We start from the raw sequence: 27069 nt of genomic DNA, 5'->3' as shown, positions 1-27069 counted from the left end.
GTAATTATTTTCTGATTGTCAACATTTAGAAAGTTTTATATCATATCTGAGTTCACAGAGTACGAATGAGCTCAAATATATTAACATATTTGCATACACACATGCTTTTAATGAAAACGTGAATTAGAGTGAAATTCATCACAATCAGGAGAATGGAGTCTTTGCGAACATTTAATTATCCAGTACTGGTCATGACTAATCTGCTTGTGTTCCACTGACTCAGTCGCTTAATGCTGTGACTGCTGTGCTGTTTCATGATTTAGCTCAAAGCATTTTTCCTGATCAAAGCTTGCCAGGTAATTTTAATGTTGGCTGTAAATTCTTATAATTGTTCTAGATACCCCCTATGTGTGTTTTGGAAATATCCCATTGCTATTTTCAATCATACATTTAAATAGAATTTCAAACTATTATTTGTCCTATCTGGTAAAAAATCAAGAAAAAAAACTGGTTTAGAGGTGTGTGTGACCTTTGGTGTGAGTAGTGTTTGTTTTTGGGAGGTCATACATTTAGAATGTGTCTGGTTTAATAAAAATTCTTTCAAGTGGTTTTAAATCTGTGTGCATGTGTTTCATTTTATAGCAAAATCCTTTTGTACAAGTAAAACTTGTAATTCTAAGTGGTTCATTATTTTTTTAGATTGCACTTATGGCAGTTAATCCTAACCTGTTTTAACGTGAAGTGGTTTGTACCTTGGGTGCCGGGACATAAATTTCATTCCATTTTATCAGAGGAAAGTGATTCTCTTGGGTAACAGGTACATTTGAGAAGGCATTCATTTTTTCACATCTAAATGTTACCATTAAATACATTGGCACTGTGGTGCTTTAAATGGGTATCCTTAGAGCCCCAAAGAGCCAATGAACCTTCTAGCTTACTGAAATTAGCACCCTGAAGCTTTGCCCTGATATTTGTAATTTTTCATAATGTTCCTTTTATTTCTCCTTTCTTGTCTACTTTGAAGCCTACAAATAAATTTCATCCTGAATACATTATCTTCTCATGTATATTGGCTTATATATTATTCTTTATCCTCTAACAGGTCATCTCTCCCCCTCCCTTCAACAGTTGGTTTTTTTGTTTGTTTTTGGATTTTTGGTCCAGGCTGAAACAAGTGGTGAATAATACAGCAACCAAAACCACATTTCAAATTTTATTGCTAGAAAGGTTTGACTTCCAATTCCCCTGCAGCCTTTCAGATCAGATTATTTAGTCAAGCTCTCCCCAAGTTACCACTAAAGAAACCTATTCCAGGACTTCCCCTGAGACACAAACACATCAGTCTGTGGTAGAAGGCAATTAAAACTAAGATCTCCTGGTTTCTTGCTTCTCATAATTAAGCCTTAGAAGCAAAAGCACACACCTGGGATCATGGGTGAAATTGTCACAAATTCAGCAATTATCTCGCCTTATACCTTTGGATACTTTGCCAGTATAGCTGATCGTGATGAGGTAACAAATACACTAGAGTAGCATTGCCCAAGCCATGTTTTACAGAATCCAGTGTCATTGGATCTTCCTTGGGGGTTGGGGGGAGAGTTCTATGGGAAGTGCTGACTGACACAAAGATAGAGGCTTCTTTACTGTAAGACTTTTTAAAGCATTTATTGTGTAAATATTTGTTGTGAACAGCCAGGAGGAGAGGTTACAGGAGTAACTTTCCACCTTCTGGAAGGAACCTCATTCTTAACTTATTCCATGTAATGCAGTTTGTGAAACATTGAATGGAGTTTTCTAATATTCTTGGTAATCCATCTTTGTGTGGCATTCGTACTTGGCAGTACTAAAAGGCCAAATATTAAAATTTTGCAAACCAAATCAATGTTACTACACACAATAACTAATAGATATTGTATATGTTCTTCTTTCTGTGCTTCAGTACTCTGAAGGTTATACATTATACTTCAAACATATTGCTGATTTTTAATGTCTCTTTTAAGCATGTTTTAAGAATAATTACAAATAGATCACCTGTTATGTTTATAGCAGCACCCAGTGTTTATACTGTACACCAGTTACTAATCCAAAACCTTGGAAGAGAAGTGAGATTTAGAGACAATGTAAATAATTCCAGTGTGTGTGTTCCAGTGTCTGGGTACGTGTGTACATGGCTGGGGTGCGTGCTCAGTTGCATGAGACTCCTGGTGGCCCCATGAACTGTAGCCCTCCAGGCTCCTCTGTCCATGGAATTTTCTGGGCACGAGTACTCGAGCGGCTTTGCCATTTCCTTCCAGGGGAATCTTCCCAACCCAAGGGTCGAACCTACATCTCCTGCATTGGCAGGTGGATTCTTTACCACTGAGCCACCTAGGGAGCCAAATAATTCTAGTACAGTTCCCAAATGACCATGTGCTTTGCCAACAAACAGAAAAATAAATTCTTAATTGTATTCCCATGGTGTCAGATGATCTGTTTCAAAGGACTAATGGTCTGTGTTGTGGACAGCAGCCTCAGGGGACTTTTTGAGTGGCCCTCCCATGCTTCTAGATACAACATTTGTCAGCCTCCCTGGCCCACTCTGGTCCTCTTCATGAATGGTGTTTTCAACACCAAGAGCTTGCTCTCGGTCAATAGACCGTAACTCAACTTGCCTTCTTGAATAAGAGTAGCATCAGAATTGGGTATGCCTCTTCTGTAGAGCCAGGAACTTCCTTGCTTTAAATCAAATACATATACTTGAATCGTGTGAGACCATTGCCTGGTTCTGTGCTAGCAGTTCCTAGAGTTTTAATATTCACATAATTGGATAATATCAGCAAGCACCATCCTTTTTTCACCTGGATAGCCTTTCAAGTCCTTTAAAGTGATCTCTGGGTGTTTTGTTAATGCTACTATAGGCGGTCATTTAAGTTTCATTACCTTTTTTTTTTTTAACTGTTAAATTAAAGCTCGGTTTTTCCCAGGTATCACACTTTACTGCTTCTCCTGTAAAAGCCTTCACCTCTAGGGAGGATGCCTTTTTCAAGAACAGATTTTTCTTTAGGACATTGTAATTTGAGCCAAGAAGTGGGCCACGATGTTCTTGAATGGAAGGGTAGAAAATGGTCACTGAAGAAGTGGCGACCTTGTGTAAGGCCCCTCCCGCTTTGTTTTCTTTGGTTATTCAACTCGGTGATGCTCCACAATGGAAACTTGTTTTTTACCTACCTCTGTTGTTGGAGATTTTTTTTTAAAGCTATAGCCTGGATGTGCTATTTAAACTAATTATAACTTGGACATTTTTTTCTAGCTAGTTTGCTTTGTGTGTGATATTTAACAATGCCCTGGGGTTGGGGAGAGGAATGTACTCGTTGGTTTCAGTGGACATGCTCCAGCATATATTTGAACTGCTAGACCTTTCTAGGAAACTTATTATCACTTTTATAATAACAATCTGTTACTAAAATGGGAGATAAAACTCTGTTCAGGACATCAGACACCTCTTTTGCAATATGTTTTTTGTTCTAGCCAAAGTTCATCTCTTCTTATGCTGTAATAAGAATTCTCCTCTGGTGACCTAGAAAGATTTTTGGCTGAGAATTTGTCTCTTGTATTTTTCACCCTAATAGCCAGTGGGTCTTTCCCTTGCCGTTGTTACATATTACTGTTTGCTTCTGAGATAAAATTTTCCTATGAGATGTTTAAAAAGTGGGGAAAGGAATTCCCTGGTGGCCCAGTGGTTAAGACTCCACGCTTCCACTGCAGGGGACACAGGTTTCATCCCTGGGTGGGGAACTAAGATCCTGTATGCTGCAGGGCCAAAGGGAAAAAAACTAAATGCAAAGTAGAAAATCTTCCAGCTCTAAGGGATTTTGCTACAAAAACCATCTGCTTGAGTATTATATTTATTTTGGTATGCCTTTTTTTGACACTTCAGTGTACACTATGACCAATACTCTCTTACAGTGGGGGGACTTCTTGTATCACCGTGAATACCTAGGTTATATCTCTTCCTTTTATACTATATACCTGCTTAGAACTAAAAGTTCAGTTGAATTTTCCTCAAAAGTTTGATTTTTAGCCTCACTTCTTACATTGGTCCATTTATTACAGGCATGGGTTAGAAAAGAACTTACAAGATGTGGAGAAAATGCTGTGTAGTGTAAAATACTAATATTTTAAAATAATGCTTTAAAATCAAAAGTTACAAAGGCAAATCAAGACTTCAGATAAAAGTAACAAAAAAGATGTCAAATGACCTGATAATAGAGGCCAGGCCACCAGAGCACCCCTTCAAAGTCTTAAAGGAACAAACCAAGACTTCTAGTACCTCCTTCAGATGTACACAAACTTGCCAGCCCCAATTGGCCATCTTCCCAAATTCTGGGAAACTTTACAAAAATCACAGGGGTTGGTACAAGTAGTGTGATAATTTGCAGTGTTCTCTCTGTGACTTGCCTGCCATTGTGTTAGCAAATTTCTGGGTGTCGGTATGCAGAGGGTCCCACCTTCCTCTCCTGCCTCTGAGGTTTGTGATCTGTATTTTATTCTGTTCCCTTTCAGCCTGGTTGGGCTTTGAGGTCCTGGGCCTTCTTTAGACTTGCTTTCTATTTGCCTGTGTATTTTTACCCATTTCCTGAGGGTGATGGTAAATGTGTGGCTGGCATGTCAGTCAGCCTTACTGTTTCTCCAATCCTTAGAAGTTGTGTACCTCCCTGTTGATTAGTAACATCCGGTTAAGTGTTGGGAATGCATGGTGGTGTGTAGATATGTGTAGTGAAAATGAAAAGTCACTTCTGAGGCCTTGTAGATGTGTCCAGTTCATCTCGAGTTAAGTTTGCCTTAGGAGAGATGCTGTTACCAAAAAAAGTGGAGTTCCTGAGCCCCAGCTTGAATTTTGTCTCAGGTTACCTTCTATAAATGAAAGAATCTCTGAATTATTTTTAAAAAAATTCCTGTTAGACTCCTGAATCACTAAAGGCTTATAGCACTTTCAATCTGTCGACTCTAATAGCTACCCTGTGAGAAACTTGCTGCATTTCTTCTTTAGAGCCCCGTTTCTATAGCACTGAGGTCCTTGGGGTGAGGCATGGTGGGGAAAAGGATCACAGAGGGAACACTTAGAATTAATTGTTCCCGGTGAAATTAAACTGCTCAGTGGATCACATTTAGATAATGAAAGCTTTACCCTGAGCTTCCAAACCCAAGTCCTCACGGTCACTGCTTTTTCCTAAGCTTTGTACTTGCTGATTGAAGTGTTTTTGTGGCGCTTAATATCATTTTCCTGTAGGAGTTTCTATTCAATTAAATGTGCTGCCATTGGGTAATGCCTGCCTAGAGATTACCTGCACGCCTAGGGATGTACTTTGGATATTCAGTTGTGTTTTGCTCAGGTGTTTGAGAGTATTGATTAATATAACCATAATTAAGCTTTAAAGGCAAGAAGACAAAATGCCCTGGCTCAATCTTGCTTCACTTCTTCTAACAAAGGAGAGACAGCTTCATCACTTAAGAAGATGCAGGAAAAGCAAAATCAGAAAAGTGCTATTTTTAAGACTCGTTTTAGAGTTATGACTGTAAATAAGGCATGAAGGCTATTCTTGGCTTGTTATAATGAGATGGGCTTAGAAGCCTTAGCAATATGACCACTGAAGAAATCTTAACCAGGAAGCTTAATACACCGGAAATGTTGCCTGGCACTGGAGTGCTTCTAACTTTATGCAGAACTTCCGCCCTTAGTGGGCTTCCCTCATAGCTCAGCTGGTAAAAAAAAATCCGCCTGCAATGCAGGAGACCCCTGTTCAATTCCCGGGTTGGGAAGATCCCCGGGAGAAGGGATAGGCTACCCACTCCAGTATTCTTGACTTCCCTTGTGGCTCAGCTGGTAAAGAATCAGTCTGCAGTGTGGGAGACTTGGGTTCGACTCCTGGGTTGGGAAGATCCCTTGGAGAAGGGAAAGGCCACCCACATCCAGTATTCTGGCCTGGAGAATTCCATGAACTATTCAGTCCATGGGGTCACAAAGAGTCAGACACTACTGAGCGACTTTCACTTTCACTTTTCCAACTTTAGTATAGAAATGCTGAAATTTTCATGAAATGCTCTCTCTTTCATGAATTTGGCCTTTTAAAGACTGATTATACTGTTCAAAAACACTAGAGCTTCAGAGAAAAAAAATAGCTTTGGGGGTGGAATATGGAGAATAGTTTAAAATCATTGCCAAGTGTTCAGATTATTAATAAGGATTTTTTGTTCAGTTTAGAGTAAATATAGTAGTCCTTCAATGTCTGCAGGGGATTGATTTCAGGACCCTCAGATGCTTGAGTCCTGTAAAATGGCATAGTATTTGCATGTAAGCTACATATGTCTCCCATATAATTTAAATCATCTCTAGATTATTTACAATACCTAGTACAATGTAAATGCTATGTAAGTAGTTTTTAGGTGCGTGACAAATTCAAGTTTTGCTTTTTGGAATTTCTGGATCTTCCCCCACTAGTGAAATATTTTCAGTCTGATGTTGCTGGAATCCACAGACGTGGAACCCACTGATAAGGAAAGCTGTCCTCTTGCTTTAGTAACTCACAGAGAGCAGTTTGATGATCAATAAAAGTAGTGCTGTGATTGTTGGAGATTACATTATTGATTATTTGCTGATAACCCGAGTAGCTTTGCATGTTTTCAGGGCCTGTAATTTTCATTATCAGTGATCTGAATGATCAATGGGTAGTAGATGAGTATTGACGAAGAATCTCATTTTGTGAGCAGCTTAAAATGTTTGGAGGGGTTACTACTTGATGGTTATTTGCATTTTTTGTCTTTTGAAAAGCTAATTATTTAAATTATTTTGATTGCTTCAGAAGTGTAGCATTATGCCTGGTGTACTAAAAACTTGTAGGATATTCATTAAGGTCAGTCATTAATTCAAAGAGTGAGGTTCTGTAGCAGTAATTCTCAGTCCTGACTGCAAATTAGAACTGTCACTTGGGGAGCTTCTAGAAAAATTAAATAAAAAAACCCAGCCATTGATATTATGTTTAAAGCCAATGTGTGGCCAGACTTAAGAACCACTGATCTATGACTAAGGGATAAATTCAAGTCTGCCAATATGTGGAATGGATGGAGAGGTGAGCTGTGTTTTAGAAACTGTGCTAGCTTTCATGATGACAGTCTTGTGTTGAGTTCTCTGTTTTCCCTCATTTCTTATTGAGTCACTGGTCTAGAGACAATCAAGAAACAAATTATACTTCCAGCAGCTTTTTTTTGTTTATGACTAGCAAAGGCATAGGATTTTAAGATTGTATTAGTTGAATAACAGTACCTTTTTACTCTCGGTTTTTGTTGTTGTTTTTTAAGATTTATTTATCTATTTTATTTTTTGCTCTGCATGGACTTTTCTCTAGTTGTGGTGAGGGGAGGCTCCTCTCTAGTTGCAGTGTGTGGGCTTCTCATTGCAGTGGCTTCTCTTGTTGCAGAGCACAGGCTCTGGGGTTAGAGTTAAGTAGTTGAGATGTGTGGGCTCAGTAGTTATGGTGCATGGGCCTAGTTGCTCTGCAGAATATGGGATCTTCATGGACCAGGGATCAAACCTGTGTGCCCTGCATTGGCAGGCAGTTTCTCAACCACTGGACCATCAGGAAAGCCCTACTCTGATGTTTATTGAGAGACTATGTCTTGAATAAATTATTGGAGTTTTTTTTTTTTTTTTTTTTAAAAACAGGATTTAGTTTATAATTCAGGAGTACAAAAGGGTGATTTTTAGCATGAATAAGAAAATTAAATTGACTTCTGTGTTAATTCATACACTATAAATATAGTTTTAAATATTTTCCACCCTTTTAATTGTAGTGTGTATGATATGTCATTAAAATAGAATTGGTGCCAGCTCATTTCAATTTTAATAAATGCCATTCCTAAGGACATTTGCATGGGAAGCACTTCAACACAGGATGGACTCCTAATGAATTAAAATTAATTACGAAGTGGCAGGAATCATACACTCCCACTCTAGACTACATTGTGTCATCCAAACAGGATTTTTTTAATAATTCCTATTTAGAGTTTCTCTCCCTTGGCTAAGGCACCTACATTATTCAAAATCATAGGAGCTAAAACCATTGCTTTAACACTACATTGGCAGAAGTGGAAAATTACAATGAATTTACACATATAGTCAGTTTTGCTATTTTTATGTGAACCAAGCAACATTACAGAGTTGAAACAAATTCTACCAGAAATTGCGGGTTCATCAGATTTTTAGGTTGACAAACATGGAAAAGTCATCTATTTAACCCCACCCCAGACCCAGTCCTCAGGCAGCTCCAAACTCCAACCTGCCTGACCTGAGGAGACTTTGCCCTTTTTTGAAAAATCCTCAGGAGCATACATTCTACAACTTTTCTCAGGCTCCTATTTCCTCATCTAACAATGATCATTGTCTGGATCTCCCATCCCCTCTCTCCCTCCCCAAACCTGCACAGCAATTTCAATCCATTTTCTCCTATTTAATGGAGATAGAGGTCACTTGAAAGAAATCAGAGATGAAGTATGAGGAAAGCTCTTAGTAAAACTATAAATGCTATACAAATGCATAGCATTCATAAAATTCATAAAAATATCACGTGCCTGAAAAATTGCTTTATGCTCGTACCTTCCTTTTGTACTTTGGAAAGTTATCTGCCACAGAAGAAAGTCGAAGACAATTCAGAATTGGGATAGTGCTACTTCAGTTTGGTTTTAGGTTAATCTGTGGGTACTGTTAACTGAGGAAAACAGTCCGTAGTGGCAGTGCAGGAAACATCCCGCTTCACTTGTCTACCTCTTTCCTCTTCCCCCTTTTCATTTGTTGAATGATCTGAGAACTGGCATGAAAGGTGGTTCTTGCTCTATAGCCACTTCTTGTGTGAAAAACTAGATAGCCATGTGACTATTAAATGAAAGAATTTAAATTGTATTGTGTGTATGGACTTGACAATTTCTGGTCTGTTGTAGAGACTACAGTGGGACTGTAACTTGCAACAGAAAGCTAGGGGAGGGGAACAGAGTAAACTATACTTTTAAAAAGGTGTATTTACTTTTTGCAAAATGGGTATTATGGGAAATGTAGTGCTCTTCTGTGTTCAGACCCTGTATATTACAGTTGCAGATAAAGTCAGTCCCTAAATCAAAATGTATATAGTTACCATTCAGGTAAAGGTATTGTTTACTGGTTTCCAGGAGCTGTTTGAAAATTTAGGTGTTAATCACTGACCCTTAGCATGCGAAGGACCTTGTACAGTCAGTTGTTCTAATGCCCTGTCTTGGGGCAGGCGGGTGAATAGCAGTTGTAGAGCATTGATGACTTTGTGACTTTTTCCAGATTGCCGTAGATTGAATTCCCACAAGCTCCCTTTTAGCCCATATGCTGCTGCTAAGCTGCTAAGTCGCTTCAGTCGTGTCCAACTCTGTGCGACCCCATAGACGGCAGCCCACCAGGCTCCCCCGTCCCTGGGATTCTCCAGGCAAGAATACTGCCCATACCAGGGTGTATTTCCAGTAGTTATCATTTATATACAGCCTAAATCTCTCCTACTTCAATTTATCTCAGTTACTTTTCCAGTGATTCCCTATTGATTTTGGAGGCCAGACCCCACTAGATAATTACTTAATAAACTTCAAATGAAAATGGTGAAGCAAGAGGTCTTACCATATTTTAGGGTAATTTTTTTTTCAATCAGAGAAATTATTTTCCCTGTATCTGTTTGAGGTACAGAAATTCAGACTGGAATACACCAAAACATAGACATTTGGAGAACTTTGCAACCTCTAAGTAGTCTTGCTTAAAATGATTATTTTAGGGGTAGAGAGTTATATCTTTGACCTTTAAATAGATCACTGAACAGAAATCTTTGTGGCTATATACTTTAAAACATTTTAGGTTGTGGAATTATGCTCTTTTAAAAAAAAAAATAAGGAAATAAAGAAGTGGATATTGGTTTCTATCATACTTCCTTTGACTTAAATAAATGGTTGTCTCAAACATGTTAAAACAGTGCCATCACACGAGACTATTCCATTTAGAAACATGGTAATGATGATCCTATATGCAGGGCAGCAAAACAGACACAGATGTAAAGAACAGACCTGCAGACTCTGGGAGAAGGCGAGGGTGGGATGATTTGAGAGAATAGCATTGAAACACGTACGTTACTATATGTAAAATAGATGACCAGTACAAATTCAATACATGAAGCAAGGCACCCAAACCCAGTACTCTGGGACAACCCAAAGGGATAGGGTGGGGAGGGAGGTGGGAGGGGGGTTCAGGATGGGGGGACATATGTGCACCTGTGGCTGATTCATGTTGGTTGATGTATGGCAAAACCCATCACGATATTGTAAAGTAGTTATCCTCCAATTAAAATAAATAGATTAATTAAAAAACTTAAAAAAGAGAACTATTCTAGATTTATATAAGAAAGTATATTATCCTGATTTAAGATGAGAAAACAGAGTGAAGCCTCAATGAAACAAAACTGTGAGGTAAAAATGGACCTGAATCTTGTAGCTTCTAGATTCAATGAATCTACTTTTTAAAAATACAGAATGGGCATTAGAGTTATATTGTGTGAAATGGGACTTTTTGGCAATAAGTTCTGAGAGATCACAAAAGAATATCTTTCCTTGAAAAGCCAAAGAATTGCAACTTTTCTTTCTAGAAATAGTTGATCACTCCATTAATAGAGGTAGCCATTCTATATTCCTGTGAAGCAATTATTTTCAGTTTATAAGAATTTTGCATTCTGCTTTCTCCTGTCTGATAATGAAATTTACAAGGTTGTCTTCAACGCTTCTTGTGTAATAAATTAAATATTCCCAATCTGACCTTTTCTAAATTAGTGTGTTGCTGTGACAGTGATGGTTGAGATCCTGTAGATGAAAGAAAATGCTTGGCAGTAAAAATACTCTTTCTCTAGGATACTTCAATTTAAACATTTAGAATTGCAGTGCTGGCCTCAGAGCAGTTGGCCTAAACAAAACTTTTACTAACAGTGGAGTTTGAATTTCCTAACAAGGTTTCTACTCTCCCTACTACTCTCTCTCTAGACAATAGCCAAAGATGCTTAGACACTTAGACAAGAATTCTGTGTTCGGTAGAAGCATGGAGAAATGTGATGAAAAACTGATCTTTTTTCCTCTTTCTCTTGGTCAGTGTGCTGGAGAAGAGAAGCGAGTTGGTACGCGCACAGTATTTGTTGGCAATCATCCAGTTTCAGAAACTGAAGCATACATTGCACAAAAATTTTGTGATAATAGAATAATCTCATCTAAGGTAAGTTGTTTAACTCAATAGATGTTCATATAGTAAGCCAAATAATACTTATTTTTATTTATGCTGTAAGCTGAGACATTTATATATGCATTCCTGAATGTGCATTTGTACCAATCATAGACCAACTGTAGTAGTTACTCCACCAAAAGTTTCTTTAAAAGCATCACTTTGTCTCATTATAGCTGAAAGAGTGTTTCCTTGCTCTCCATTATGATTCACCATGCCTGTTGATTATATGTATGACTTTAAGCCTTAAAGTGTGCTAAAAGTGGAATTATTTACTTGCCCAAAGCTTCCTGAATTGCCCTTGTGTAGATGGACTGAGTTGTAAATAATTTACATTCTTCCAGAGGGTGTTATCTTAGAGTGACATTTGTATCTCTTTCTGTTCTATTGCAGAGCTTCTCAAGTACACTCCTGGGTCCTAAAGGGTACATTCTGTTCTGTGCACTGCTTGAACAGTTAAGGGTTCAATCACCATAGCTATGTTACCATTTGAATAATCATCTTACTTTATTTAGCATTGTGTAATGCTAAAAGAAGTGGCCTGAAGACCTGTTTAAATCCTGGTCTGATCATTTACTAGCTGTGTGACTTTGGGCAAATTAATCTCTCAGTCTGAATGTCCTCATTAGTGAAATGGAGCTTATGTTCCATACATGAAAGCATTATTTATAACTCAGTACCCAGTAGTCATCAATCTACAAGTATTAGTTTGCTAATCTTTCCCCTTGACTGAGGAGGTTAGGTGCTAGGTGCTAGATTACTGGCACCATCTAGAGACTGCTGTGTCTTCTAGTATGGCACAGATCTTGATAATTTTCCTCGCTTCTTCATGCAGCATGATAAGGTAGACCTCAAATGTTGGTAAATATTGGTTCATGGCATGTTGACAGACACCGAGGATCTGAAACACAAAGTTATACCCTTCCTTTGCAAATGTAACATTTTAATTTTCAAACATGTGATTTCTGTTTGGGTAGTGATATAATGCAGATAGATTGTACTTAGCTGGGAGAGTAGCATGTAAAATATGGACAGAATGATTGAAAACTGTGTTACCTAATGAGCAGATCCATTGGACTATAGAACACTCTGAGTTTAAATGTCTGTTTCCTGTTAATCTTTAACCGGCAGAAATTTATTGTCAGCTAGAAGTTTGTGTATCTGTGCCCAAGATAGTGAATAGTTCTTTCACCGAAAATTGTGACTCACCCTTAGTATTCAAGAAAACAGTCAGTAGTAGTCCTTTGGCTCAGAATCATGGACTTAATATAGAACTGAAACATCCTAAGAGATCCTCTTGTTCAACTCCCTGACTTTACAGATGGAGAAAGCAAACCCAGAGAACTTAAGTTAGTCATGGTCATGAAGCAAAGTTAGTGATAAGCCAGGAACAGAACTGCTTTATAAGATATAGTGGCTCTGAATAAAGAGCTGTTTTCATATCATTGTGCTATTCGGGCTCCTCCCTCAGTTTTCTATTCTTTACTTTTAGGAAATTATTTTTTCCCATACTGCTTTATCTGGAAAATGATAAAGTGACACACTGATAGTCAAGCGACTTTTCACTGAGCTAGTGAAAATCTACTTGTTGTAATATACCATGTATTTTTGCATATTAAAGGAACATATAAAACTCAATTAATTCTCAACTGTTTTTGTATTTCATAGAATATTTTTCATATTTTAACTTTAGTTTTGCCAGTAGTCAAAACAATGCAATAGGATGTTTTTTAAATAATAAGGAATTCATGGGCAAATACAAACTGGTTCTAAACATATTTGCATATACAGTATGTATGTATGTCTTTTAGAAACCACAGTAGTGAATGCGTCTACATTGATAGACTAACACATCTTTTTCTTTGTAGATATTTTATTTTTACAGTTTGTCTAGTTAACTGCTTATTAACTGATCTGTTTTTTGTAACAGCTATAGAGCAGAAAAAAAGGAATTGACAGTATACTGACTTCACAAAAAGAATGAAATTTTAGTACAATAAATAGTTATAAGGGAACAGCATATAGTGTATTGGTAAAGAGTTTCACCCTTATAAACAGGAGATCTGTGTTTGAAGTTCAAGTTATATAACCTTCCTATGTCCCCATTTTCTTATCTGTAAAATGGGGCTATTAACTACTTATCTCACAGGATTGTGATGCGGATAAAGTAATTCACAGAAAACACTGAAGCACTGTGCTTGGCATGCAATAACAATTCAGTGTTTTTGTGATTATTATTATTACTGCAGTCCTGAGCAGTAGTACTGATTTCCTCAGTCTCCTGTGTTTCAAATATGCTAAAAAGAAGCCTTCAGGCCCAGTTTGGAGAGAAAAATGTTTCATTATTTGACTTTCTCTTCCTCACATTGCCCTTTGGCTGATGATGGTATTTGCACCAGAATCTTTTAATTGAAGAAACGTACAACACTTTTAATTGAAGAAATGTACAACATTTGTAGAAAGTGTTGATTTCCTTTCTAAACCATTCGATAATAAAAATAACTTTCTCAGTTGGCTGACTTTTGTTTGTTTACAGATGCCATCAGTAATGTAATATCACTGGGAATAAGTCCTGTTAATACAGGAACACTGAAAATAACACTTTGATAAAAATTTAAGTTTTATTAACTTATAAAATTAGCATCCTTTTCTTCTTTTGGGATGCACAAATACTTTGTTTAGAAAAACTTGTTCTCTTTGGCCTTCCTATTTTAGTGCACTGAGCAGGGACCTTTGGGAATCACTAGAATTTTGTAACTGGTACAAAACTTGGAAATCCCCTTCTGCAGCAAAAGAAACTAGATCTTTAAGATCTTAGCTTCCATCATTTTTCTCTATTCTACTTTTTTTTTTTTCATTTAAAACTTCTGAGCCTCATCTTGAAGGCCCTTCGTGGGATAAGAATCAGGGAGCTCCTCCTAACTCTTTGAAGCTATGCCCAAGGTTAAACTTAACTTCTCCTATGTGAAAGAATGTTTTAAAGTTTCAAGACTAAAATTACATTAGCATTTTCGCTCATTTTAAAAATCAAAAGCATCAGTAGAATTTCTTAGATATGTCTTTGCATTTTATCAAACTCCCTGAAGGTGCCTTTTAAGCTAAAGTTACTAAATACTAATGTAGCACTGTCTTGGTAACTCCTTTTGCCGTTCTGAATTTATGGTAGAAAGAGTGATACTTTGAAAAAGCAGAAAGTTCTGCTTAACATTGGTAATGAAAATGAAAGAAGGCTGCTGTGATGCTCAAAATTGGATTTACTGCCTACATCAAGGAGAGTTGATAATCACGTGGTACAGTCATTTAGCAAAGTGAACAGTTATTCAACCTAGAGCTTTGCTTATTTACAACTAATCTTCAAGTACAGTTATTTTTGTTACATCGCATCCAAATGCCAGTAGTAAGAAAAGTCAGTGCTCCTTCACAACTGGTTGTTGACTTTGCCACTTTACATAGTTAACTACTTCATTTTAGCTGCTATCCCTTTTCTCATGATACACAGAAATATTAGAACAAGTTATTTGGAGCTTTAGCTTTCCCATCAGCATTTTAAAGGCTAAATTGGAAAAATTTTGGACTTTGGGTAAAAACAAGTAGTGTTCTAAAGTTTCCTTTTGTTTAAAATTTTCAGTTTAATAGACTCTCAAAACTGAGATTCCCTTCATACTCTCTACTTTAAATTAGGAAAGTTATTTATCAAAGTTACAAGGTTTTGATTTCAAATTAAATTAGATGATAGATGTGTGAGGGAGGGACCCACAGTTGTTTCAGTCAAAGGCCACAGTTGTGTACCAGTTGTTTAATTCACTCTAGGGAAAATGAAAATGCATTGCACATACTTGGGAAGCTGGCATTTTTCTGAAGAAACTTTTGAAGAAAATGAAAGTGAAGTCGCTCAGTCGTGTCCGACTCTTTGCGACCCCATGGACTGTAGCCTACCAGGCTCCTCTGCCTATGGGATTTTCCAGGCAAGGGCACTGGAATGGGTTGCCATTTCCTTCTCCAGGGGATCTTCCTGGCCCAGGGATTAAACCCAGGTCTCCCTCATTGCGTGCAGACGCTTTACCGTCTGAGCCAGCAAGAAACTTTTAAAACGTGTTCTAGATGTCAGGGTTGCTTTTTTAGTTTAGGCTTACATGTTAAGATAGTATAGAAGATCCACTTACTGACTTCTCTGAGCAAGAACTGACTTTTGACCCAAAAAATGTCCATTTTCAACATCATGTATGAAACAAATGCTCTAAACATTTTCTTCCTGTGAGTTAACATTATTTTTGGTTTGTAGCAGCTAAGTCTGAGAGTTCACATTTTAGGTAAACAAGTCAATTTGAATAACTTGGTATATGCAGCTTTCATTCCATTTCAGTTTTAATTAGAACACTATTTAAAAGTAGGCTTCTCTTAGTCTGCATTGAAATAATGTATGCTATATTGCATTTGTATTATAACAGAGACAAGAAGCTTAATTTACTTTTTAGTTAGAGCAGTGGAGGAAATGGCCAAAACACAAGTTTCGGTCAACATTTCTTGTATACCTTCTGCATGCTGAACACTGTTCTAGTCATGGAAGGGAAGGGAGCTTATGTTATATGTTCTCTGACCTCTTAGTAGTTCATGATCTGATATAGGAAAGAAGAGGGCATGTAGTAATAGTTGCCTATCAAGAGACTGACCAGAGTTCCTTAAGGAAGCAGTTCATTTAGGAAGTTAAAACAGAGGGACACAGTGGGGGCCTAGAAACAACAACAAAAATGTTCCCTTCGACATGTTCACACCCCACAGAGGACTCTCACAGTCCCAATGTTTGTTTGTTTAATTTAAAACCCTTTACTTAAGGAACAGAAGGTCAATGAGCCAGAAGCTCAGCTGTTAGCCTGTTGGAGTTTAGTTTGTTGTTTTAGAAAACTGACCTTCAGTCATCGGGACAGTTAAGTGCTCATCTGAACTAGGGCAGCTTCAGAGTGACTGGACCTGTGGTTTTGATCCCTTTTCTTTTTGGTCACAAGCTGCCTTGGGAATCTGAAAACTGTGGACTCTCTTCTCCCAAGTGATACACATCCACACACAAGTTGAATGGGCTTCCCTGAGGCACTTCTATGAACCCTGGGAGAAGAACCTTTTAGGTGGGCTGTTGGTTGTAATGCAGCTGCTTCACTGAATATATTTGCCTCCATTCATCTTTCTATTCTTGGGTTTCCCTGAACCTTGGGCCTATATAACTTTTAAAGGGAGGTTAGTAGTAAAGCCCCATCTATTGTATCATGCTCTGCAACTTGGGCTTTTTCAGTCACCTTACCTAATAAATGAATATTTTCTCACAAATGGAGACCGTGCAAGTATAAACTTAAATCTTTAGGTTAAGAAACATTTCTTTCTTTCTGGTTTCTGGTCTTTATTAAGACATCTAGAAAATCCAACTTTGGATGATTTTAAAATGCCCTGGTCCTTGAGCTTAACGTACCAGTGAGAAAGTCTTTGTGATTTGACAGCTGGCCCAAGAGTTTTCTCCTCCTGCCCGTGTACAATTTAGCATTGAAACCTTTACCTACTACCTGTTATCAAAGTACAAGGTTGGTATGTTGTTGATTAAAATGTAAGCTGTCTATGATCTAAGGTTATGTGTATACCAAGGCTGTCATGGAGGTGGGAAACAGTGATAGGGATAGAATTTTATCTGTGATGATGATAAACTTTCCAAAGCTTAGCACAGCCAGAAAAATTAATTTAATTAGTTCATTCATTCATCCAACTAATTTATTGAGTGTCTACTTTATGTTAGGCACTGTGCTAGGAGTTGGAGAAAAGTAATAAAAAGACTAGATGAATAGTCTTCGCTTTTAGATCTCAGTGCCTCTTGAGGGAGAGACTTTAATTAAAATATGCACACATATAATTATTCACTGAAACACGTGATCCCAGGGAAGTATAGGGTGATATGAGAGCAGATAACAGGGAACCTAATTTAGATTGGGCCAGGGAAAGCAAAGCTGAAGGACAGATGGCCCAGTTAGAATGCTCCAAGTGAAAACCTGACTCCTGCAGAGTGTTTTATGCTATACCTCTAAGCACACACTTATTCGTCTGTGAGGTTTGGGTTTTAACATGCTTTCAAAGTATTGTGATAATCTGGAATCTTTTTCAAGTTTCCTTTCTAATAATCTTTTTTTTTTCCTCCCATATAGTATACACTTTGGAATTTCCTCCCAAAGAATCTGTTTGAACAGTTTAGAAGAATTGCAAATTTTTATTTTCTTATAATTTTTCTTATACAGGTAAGAGCTCCATTAGAAACTTCATTTCTTCAAGCAGATTTTCATTCCGTTTCTAACCTTGAAATGCTATGTGATTAAAAAGTTGTTCATGGCTTATTATAATAACACTTTTTAAAGTACTAATATATTTTAAGCTGTACTCAATTTTATATATTTCTAAAGTAGCTCTTTCACTAGAAAACTTATTGAGACTTTGTTACTTTTTTTAAACTTTCATGGATTTCATATCTTTGTTCATCTTAGACAAACATGCATTGTGTACTTTTATATATAGTGGTATGTATGAAAATTGAAAATAGTTCAAGTTAATAGTTTCACTTTGTTAAGCACCTGTTTCAGTTTAATTGAAAATTTATCACTTATCTTCTTGATTACCAGTTTTGCTTTTCCTCATTTATTTACTTTAAGGATGAAATCCTTGTACATTGGTTTGCTTCTCAGTGTTCCTACTAATGTTTTGTGTTTTAAATTTTAGACATTTTAAATTTCATCTTCCATCTTTCAGTCTATAAGCTATTAAAATCTTTCCCTTGCCAGAATTACCCTTTGAAAATTTTACTACATTAAAGGTATTTTTTTTCCTCATTTCATTGTTTTAAAGCAAAGCAAAAACATCCCAATAAAATTGCTCAAATGCCTTGCTGATCTTAAGTGCTTCTGTTTATCCACTTTGAGTAAATAGTACTATAATTCAATTTAGCCCTGCAAGTTAAAACCAGTCTGGGTTGTGATATGGGGAAGAACCAATTTCAGTCACGAATGATGGGTCATTTGAGGCGGAGCTCCTCTAGATCAATGGTGAGATGTCTTATAGAACAGCATAGAATAAATAAACTGTGCAGAAGATTATGCACACAATCATTCTACTTAGCATGCAGCACACTTCAGTTCAGTTCAGCAAGCACCTGTGTGCCAGGCAGTGGTCCAGATAACAAAGATTTTAGCAGGTACAGTAAAGATCAAGATTGCCTTTTCTACCCAAAAGCAATTTTACATTATAGCCAAAAAAGACAATCATGTTTTCACTCAATTTAATGTGGTAAATGTCATAAAACTAGTATGAGCAAAATTCTGTGTGGACACAGTGGAAGTTATGATTTTTCTTCCTACCCAAGAGAAGCTTGAGAAGACTTCAAAGAATAGGTGACTTTAAGACCTGAAAGATTAGAGAGCTTATGTGGTGAGGAATCCAGACTGATATCTCAGTGTGTGCAAGAAGGCACAGAGCTATGTAAAAGGAGAGTGACCCCGTGATCCTCTTTGCCTCAAATTTAGTTCTCTTTCAAGATTTCCTATTTCAATGAATGACAACATCCACCTAGCCATGTTAATCAGATACTTGGGAGATATTTTTAACCACCACTTACAAGAAATTCCTTACCAGTGTTGCTTCCTAAATGTCTCTGGAACTTCTTTTTTTATTTGCTGCTACCACCTTTGTCCAAGCCATCATCTCTTACCTGGATAAGTGTACTAGCTTCCTAAATGGACTCCCTCCCTCCACTTTTGTTCCCTTCCATTCCATTTTCCACAAAGCAATGAGAATGACCTTTTGGAATGTGGTTCTGTTCACGTGACCTCTCCCTGCCTAAAAGCTTCAATTATTTCCCACTGTTTGTGAGATAAAGAATGAACTTTATCTGGAGAGCCCTGCTAGGTCTGGCCCCGTCTCTCCTCCAGCCTCTTCTCACACCACGTGCTCTTTTGCTGCTGGCTTCCTTTATTTTCTCACATGCCCTCCTCCCGTAGAGACTTTCTATATGCACCTCACTGCGTCTAGGATGCCCTCCCTTCCATCTAGTTAACTTCTATATACTCTTCAAATCTGACTTGTTTTAATGTCTGGTTTTCACTGTAAGTTGCCAGCTCTTATGAGGGCAGGAACTTTTCTCCATCTTGTTTAAAATAAAGCAGCATCTCTAGACCCTGGCTGATAATAGCACGAAGGCTGACAGAATGGTACTCAACAGACAGGTGGTAAATGAATGGATATATGTCAGTCTAGGGGTTAGTCCAAGCTGGCATGAAAACTAAGTCTAAATTTAGAACTATTTTCTTAAACTAACGGCTATGTGGATTGCTTTTGTTTTAAGGAAAGTTAACATTCATGCTGCTACTGGGATATGTTTTGTTTACATTTTTGTCTGAAATGTTTGTAGCATGTAAGTACTGCATATTAATGGCAGCTTTTCATTTTACTCTCAATTTACTTTCTTTACTTAGGTAACAGTAGACACACCAACTAGCCCAATTACCAGTGGACTTCCACTTTTCTTCGTTATAACTGTTACAGCCATCAAGCAGGTAAATTTCTAATTTACAATTATGCTTGCATTTCAGTCCTGTCTGACATGAGAGTTTATATTTTGTTCTTATTGAAAACCCATTAAAATGGTTATAAGACACATCTTTAATTTCTTTGCTCCTTTATTCCTATTTTTTGGAGGGAGGAATATAACCCTAAAAGGAGAGTAGGTAGAAGGTACACCTCACTCAGGGAGTGGGAGGTAAATTTGTAATGTGCATTGCATTTTTTAATGTGTTGTATCTATCTGAAAAATTCCCATTCTTGTGGACTTTTTAAATTGCCATCTATAGCAGAGAACTCAAGAGTGTGTGTGTGTGTGTGTGTGTGTGTGCGCGCGCGCGCGCACTAAGTCACTTCAGTCATGTCCAACTCTTTTGACCCTATGGACTGTAGCCAGCCAGGCTCCTCTGTCCCTGGGATTCTCCAGGCAAGAGTACTGGAATAGGTTGCCATTTCCTTCTCTGAACTCAAGAGTATAAATACTTTAATTCTGTTGTCTTTCCTGATGCTGCTGAAGAGGTGTTTTGACAAATCCCAATGAAATTGAAAAACGGAAACAGGAAATGTGGTTAAGGAGTAGTTAACAATGTTTTTCCTGTACCAGAAGCTGACAGGTTACAAGGAGACTTTTAGACAGTACTTATCAAAGTCCTTTAGAAAGTGTCCCAAAGAATGTCCAAAATAAAGGTTTGCTTAACAATATTGAGAACATGGTTACCTTTCTTCTTGGGGTTATCTGGTCTTCTATCTTGTCTACCCAGAACTGAAAGGATATTTTATCAAGTGTTTGGTTGCTAAATAAAGACTTTGGGGATATTATTTCCCTGAGGCTGTTAAGATTATTTTCTTTAACATCATAGAATTGCTGGTTCCAAGAATAGCCTGTTTGGTTTTCAAAAAGCTCTTACTGATTCATTTTACTCCCAATACTAGTTCATGCTGGGGCCTTTGTTTCCTCACTGACATCACTGAAAGTTCCCATATGAAGTGATAGTCTAAGCATTGCCCTAAAGAAGGACAGGATAGGAATCAATATAGCACCTGAGAGAAAAAGGGGAAGGTGATCAAGAGACTTTTCAAACAGTTATATTTGAAAAGGTACAGACCCTGCTGCTGCTGCTGCTAAGTCGCTTCAGTCGTGTCCGACTCTGTGCGACCCCAGAGATGGCAGCCCACCAGGCTCCCCCATCCCTGGGATTCTCCAGGCAAGAACACTGGAGTGGGTTGCCATTTCCTTCTCTAGTGCATAAAAGTGAAAAGTGAAAGTGAAGTAGCTGAGTCGTGTCCGACTCCTAGCGACCCCATGGACTGCAGCCTACCAGGCTCCTCCATCCATGGGATTTTCCAGGCAAGAGTACTGGAGTGGGTTGCCATTGCCTTCTCCACAGACACTATTATAAGGAAAAAAAAGCAAAATGATGTAAAAAAAGGAGATGGTGCTCAAACAAATGGAGTTCCTCCATTCTTACTTCTTTTGGCTTAAATTACTCTAGACCAAAGAAAGCCCAAAGGAAAATGAACTCATTACTTTTAATTCTAAAAAATGAACACCAATTTATATTTTCTTTTGTCACCAAGTCAGTGGAGAAATTTAACTGTTGATCTCTAAAACTTATCATAGATACTGTTCCAAAATATTCCTACTTGGTCTTTCTATTCTGTGTGTCTGGGAAGGAATTATATTTCCTCAGAGATGATCACTCCCAACAGTCTAATATAGAAGAATGTGTTTAAGTAATTTGGTCTATAAGAAAATAAAACCTGGAAAAATGTCTCTCAAATTAAAAAGTAGAGACCATTAACATTAACTTGACTAAGAGCAGAATTAGAAAAATAAATCATAGTCCTTCACCACTGAAGAATATTAAGTCTCTATTACCTGTATTTTTATTAATACTTAGCTCTAGAATGGAGGAACCTTTTAATGCAGTAAAGCTTTTTACCTAAGGAATATTTTGAAAGCATATTTTCATTTTTGCTGCAAAAATTTACAGTGTTGTCTCTTTATTCTGCATTGAAAGTAATATTATAAGTACAAGTATCTGCTGTGACTCAGAGAAGGGGTTGTAGAAATTTATTGACAACTTTACTTCATTATGTGAGTTTGACTATGTCCTTATTTTTATTCTTCTAGGGATATGAGGATTGGCTGAGGCACAGGGCCGACAATGAAGTCAATAAGAGCACTGTTTACATTATTGAAAATGCAAAGCGAGTGAAAAAAGAGAGTGAAAAAATCAAGGTATTAAGTTTTGTAGTACATTCTTTTTTTTTTTAATTATAGTGAGAACACATCATTTTAAAATGTACACTTCAGTGGCATTTCGTACGTTCTCAGTGCTGTGCAACCATCACCACTGTCTAGTTCCAGAACATTCTCACTGCCCCAAAAGGTAAACCCCCATAGCCATGAAGTAGTCATCCTCAATTCTTCCCTCACCCAGGCCCTGGAAACCACTCATCTTCTTTCTGTCTCAGTGGGTTTACCTATTGTAGGTATTTCACATAAATGGAATCATATACTATGTGGCCTTTATGTCTGCATTCTCTTGCTTGTTGCTATCTTCTTGAGGTTCATTCATGTTGTGGCATGTATCATTACTTCATTCCTTTTGATTAAATAATACTGCATAATATAGCCATACCACATTTTGTTTATCCAATCATCAGTTGATGGACATTTGTTTTCTTTCTACCTTTGAGCTATTAGGGGGCTTCCCAGGTGGCTCAGATGGTAATGTGTCTGCCTGCAATGCAAGAGACCCAGCTTCAATTCCTAGGTAGGGAAGATCCCCTGGAGAAGGAAATGACAAACCACTCCAGGACTCTTGCCTGGAAAATTCCATGAACGGAGGAGCCTGGCAGCCTACAGTCCATGGGATCGCGAAGAGTTGGACATGACTGGGCGACTTCGCTTGAGCTATTAGGATTGTTGGTGATATGAATATTCATGTACAAGTTTTTGTTTCAAACACCTCTTTCCCATTCTTTTGAGTACATACCTAGGAGGGGAGTTGCTAGGTCATGTGGTGATTCTAGTTTTTACGAATCACCAAACGGTTGGAGAAGGCAGTGGCAACCCACTCCAGTACTCTTGCCTGGAAAATCCCATGGACGGAGGAGCCTGGTAGGCTGCAGTCCATGGGGTCGCTAGGAGTCGGACACGACTCAGCAACTTCACTTTCACTTTTCACTTTTATGCACTGGAGAAGGAAATGGCAACCCACTCCAGTGTTCTTGCCTGGAGAATCCCAGGGATGGGGGAGCCAGGTGGGCTGCCATCTCTGGGGTCGCACAAAGTCAGACACGACTGAAGCGACTTAGCAGCAGCAGCAGCAGCAAACTGTTTTCCACAGCAGCCATATGCCATTTTATATTCCACCACCATATATGATAGTTGTAAGGTGTTGTTGTTTTTTTAATATCTCAGACAGTTTCATTTTTTATTCAAATTAGCCATTGACTGTTACTATACAATAAGATTCCTGTTGATAAAATTTTTGACTTGTCCAAATCATAGTTTTTATACCTAGCAAATTTTATTTTAATTAATGTAAACTTTAATCTTTAGAGCAGCAAAACTGAACAGAAATTATGGAGTTCACATACAGTCCTTTTCCCTACACAGGTACAACCTTCCTCACAATCAGTACCCCCCACCAGAGTGGCATATTTGTTACAATCAGTGAACCTCCAATGACATATCATATCACTATCACAGTACTGGTCCACAGTTTAGGTTAGTTAGTTTTCACTCTTGATCATGTATGTTCAGTGAGTCTGAACAAATGTATAAGGACATGTCTCCACCATTACAGTATTATACAGAATCATTTCACTGCCCTAAATATCCTCTGTGCTTAGCCTATTCATCCCTCCCTCCAACCCCTGGTCACCACTCTTCCTTTTACTGTTTCCATAGTTTTGCATTTTTCTTAGTGTCATGTGGTTAAAATCATACAGTATATAGCTTTTTCAAGTTGGCTTTTTCCACTTAGAAACATGCATTTGAGTTTTCTCCATCTTTTCATGGTTTGATAGCTCATTTCTTTTTAGCACTAAATAATATTTCATTGTCTAGATGTACCAGTGTATTTAATAGTCAGTCACTTACTGATGGACATCATGCTTGCTTCCATGTTTTGGCCATTAGAAATAAAACTATTATAAACATCTATATGCAGCTCTATGTGTGAATATAAGATTTCAGTTCATTTTGGTAAAAACCAAAGAGTGTGATCTGGATCAATGGTAAGAACATGTTTAGTTTTATAAGAAACTTCCAGACTATCTCCAACATAGCTCCCGATTTTGCATTTCCCATAAGCAGTAAATGAGAGTTCTGTTGCTCCATATCCTGGCCAGCATTTGTTGTCAGTATTCTAGATTTTGCCCATTCTAAAGACTGTATAGTGATATCTCATTTTGGTCTTAATTTGCAATTCCCTAATGACAGAGGGTGTTGAGCATAATTCCATATGCTTACTTGCATTTGAATATCTTCTTTGGTGGGGTGTCTATTAGGTCTTTTCCCCAGTTTTTTAATCAGATTGCTCATTTTCATATTGTGAAAATTGGTAACAGTCCTTTTGGTATATTTTGGATAACAGTCCTTTATCAGATGTGTCTTTTACAAATATTGTATTCTAGTCTTAAGGTATTACTTATTTTTACTTTATTGTGATATTGGGATAAAAAATAAGAACAGAATTAGAAAAATAAATGATATTCCTTCACAATTAAAGAATATTAAGGCTCTAATGCCTGTGTTTTTATTAATACTTGTCTGTGTTGTTGTTCATTCGCTAAGTTGTGCCCAACTCTTTGTGACCTCATGAACTGCAGCACACTAGGCTTCCCTGTCTTTCACTATCTCCTCGAGTTTGCTCAGACTCATGTCCATTGAGTTGGTGATGCCACCCAACCATCTCATCCTCTGTCATCCCCTTCTCCTCCTGCCCTCAATCTGTCCCAGCATCTGGGTCTTTTCTAGTAAGTCAGCTCTTCACATCAGGTGGCCAAAGTATTGGAACGTCAGCTTTAGCATTAGTCCCTCCAATGAATATTCAGCACTGATTTCCTTTAGGATGGACTGGTTGGATCTTATTGCTGTCCAAGGGACTCTAAACAGTCTTCTCCAGCACCACAGTTTGAAAGCATCAGTTCTTTGGCACTCAGCCTTCTTGATGGTCCAGCTCTCACATCCATACATGACTATTGGAAAAACCTTAGCTTTGACTCTACAGGCCTTTGTCAGCAAAGTTACGTCTCTGCTTTTTAATATGCTGTTTAGGTTTGTTATAGCTTTTCTTCCAAGGAGCAAGCATCTTTTAATTTTGTGGCTGCAATCACCGTCCGCAGTGATTTTAGAGCCCAAGAAAATATTTCCATTGTTCCACTTTTTCTATTGTTTTCCCATCTGTTTGCCATGAAGTGATGGGACTGGATGTCATGATCTTCATGTTTTGAATGTTGAGTTTTAGACCAGCTTTTTCACTCTCCTCTTTCACCTTCATCAAGCGGCTCTTCAGTTCTCTTCACTTTCTGCCATTAGAGTGGTATCATCTGCATATCTGAGGTTGTTGGTATTTCTCCAGGCAATGTTGATTCCAGCTTGTGCTTCATCCAGCTCAGCATTTCACATGATGTACTCTGCATATAAGTTAACTAAGCAGGGTGACAATATACAGCATTGATGTACTCCTTTTCCAATTTTGAACCAGTCCATTGTTCCATCATGTCTGGTTCTAACTATTCCTTCTTGACCTGCATACAGATTTCTCAGGAGACAGGTAAGGTGGTCTGGTATTCCCATCTCTTGAAGAATTTTCCATGGTTTGTTGTGATCCACACAATCAAAGCCTTCAGCATAGTCAATGAAGCAGAAGTAGATATTTTTCTGGAATTCCCTTGCTTTTTCTGTGATCCAACAGATGTTGGCAATGTGATCTCTGGTTCCCCTGCCTTTTCTAAATCTAGCTTGTACTTCTGGAAGTTCTCAGTTCATGTAGTACTAAAGCCTAGCATATGAAAGTTTTTGAGCATTACCTTGATAGCATGTGAAATGAGTGCAATCTGCTTATCTATAGAATGGTGGAACTTTAACACTAAATTTACCATCTTAACTATTTTTAAGTATACAGTTCAGTAGTATTAGGTATTCACATTGTTGTACAACAGATCTCGAGAACCTTTTCATTTTATAACACTGAAACTCTATATCCACTGAACACTTATTCACCCTGCCTCTAGCCCTTGGTAAACACTTTTGTATTTTCTGTTGCTGTTACTTGGACTACCTTAGAGAGATACTTCCTGTGATAGGAAATGTATAGTATCTGTCCTTTTGTGACTGGTTTATTTCACTTAGTATAATATCTTCACATGACAGAATTTCCCATTTTTTAAAGCTACATAATACTCCACTGTATGTATATACCACACTTTATTAATTCATCAGTTGATGGACGTTTGGCTTGCTTCCACCTTTTGGCTATGTGAATAATGCTGCAGTGAACACAGGTGTGCAAATAGCTCAAGTTCTTGCTTTGAATTATGTTAGATATATACCCAGAAGTAGAATTTCTAGATTGTATTGTAATTCTGTTTTTAATTTGTGGAGAAACTTCCATGCTGTTTTCCATAATGGATGTACCATTTTACTTTAGTGCCGAATACACAAGGCTTTCAACTTCTCCCAGTCCTCTTGAGGACTTTCTGTTCTTTTGATAGTGGGCATCCTGACTGATACAAAGTGATATCTCATTGTGGTTTGCATTTGCATTTTCCTAATGATTGGTGATGTTGAGCATCATTTCATGTGCCTATTGACTGTTGTGTATTTTCTTTGGAGAAATGTCTGTTCAAGTCCTTGTGTTAAGTGTTAATCGCTCAGTCGTGTCTGACTCTTTGTGTCCCCCTGGACTATAGCCCACCAGACTCCTCTGTCCATGGAATTTTCTAGGCAAGAATACTGGAGTGGTTTTTCATTTGCTTCTCCAGGGAATCTTCCTTACCCAGGGATTGAACCCAGGTCTCCTGCATTGTGGGCAGACCCTTTACCGTCTGAGCCACCAGGGAAGCAAGTCGTTGACCCAATTTTTAATTGGGGTATTTGTTTGTAATTGAGTCATGATAGTTCCTTATATATTCTGGATATTAACTCCTCATCAGCTATATGATTGGCAGATATTTTCTCCTATTCTGTAGGTTTCCTTTTCACTATTGATTATTTTCTGGATATTAACTCCTCATCA

At 37.8% G+C, this 27069-nt stretch overlaps 1 protein-coding gene across 7 annotated transcripts in view; it reads left to right on the top strand.

Moving 5' to 3' along the window:
• The window catches only part of ATP11C (ATPase phospholipid transporting 11C), a 171134-nt gene that overhangs the window by 66307 nt on the left and 77758 nt on the right, over positions 1-27069 (top strand). For all 7 annotated transcript variants that reach the window (XR_008708645.1, XM_055565175.1, XM_055565174.1 and 4 more), the window contains 4 exons: positions 11111-11230; positions 17416-17505; positions 19729-19809; positions 21948-22055. Coding sequence is in view for 6 of the 7 variants with exons in the window: in XM_055565175.1 (XP_055421150.1) it covers positions 11111-11230; positions 17416-17505; positions 19729-19809; positions 21948-22055 (399 nt within the window). In the remaining variant the exon portion in view is untranslated. The remainder of the gene's footprint in view (positions 1-11110; positions 11231-17415; positions 17506-19728; positions 19810-21947; positions 22056-27069) is intronic.

The sequence above is a fragment of the Bubalus kerabau genome, chromosome X (genome assembly GCF_029407905.1).
Source record: "Bubalus kerabau isolate K-KA32 ecotype Philippines breed swamp buffalo chromosome X, PCC_UOA_SB_1v2, whole genome shotgun sequence".
In the NCBI taxonomy this organism is placed as follows: domain Eukaryota; kingdom Metazoa; phylum Chordata; class Mammalia; order Artiodactyla; family Bovidae; genus Bubalus; species Bubalus kerabau.
Note: the sequence above shows the minus strand (reverse complement) of the source record. Positions and strands in the feature narration are given on the sequence as shown.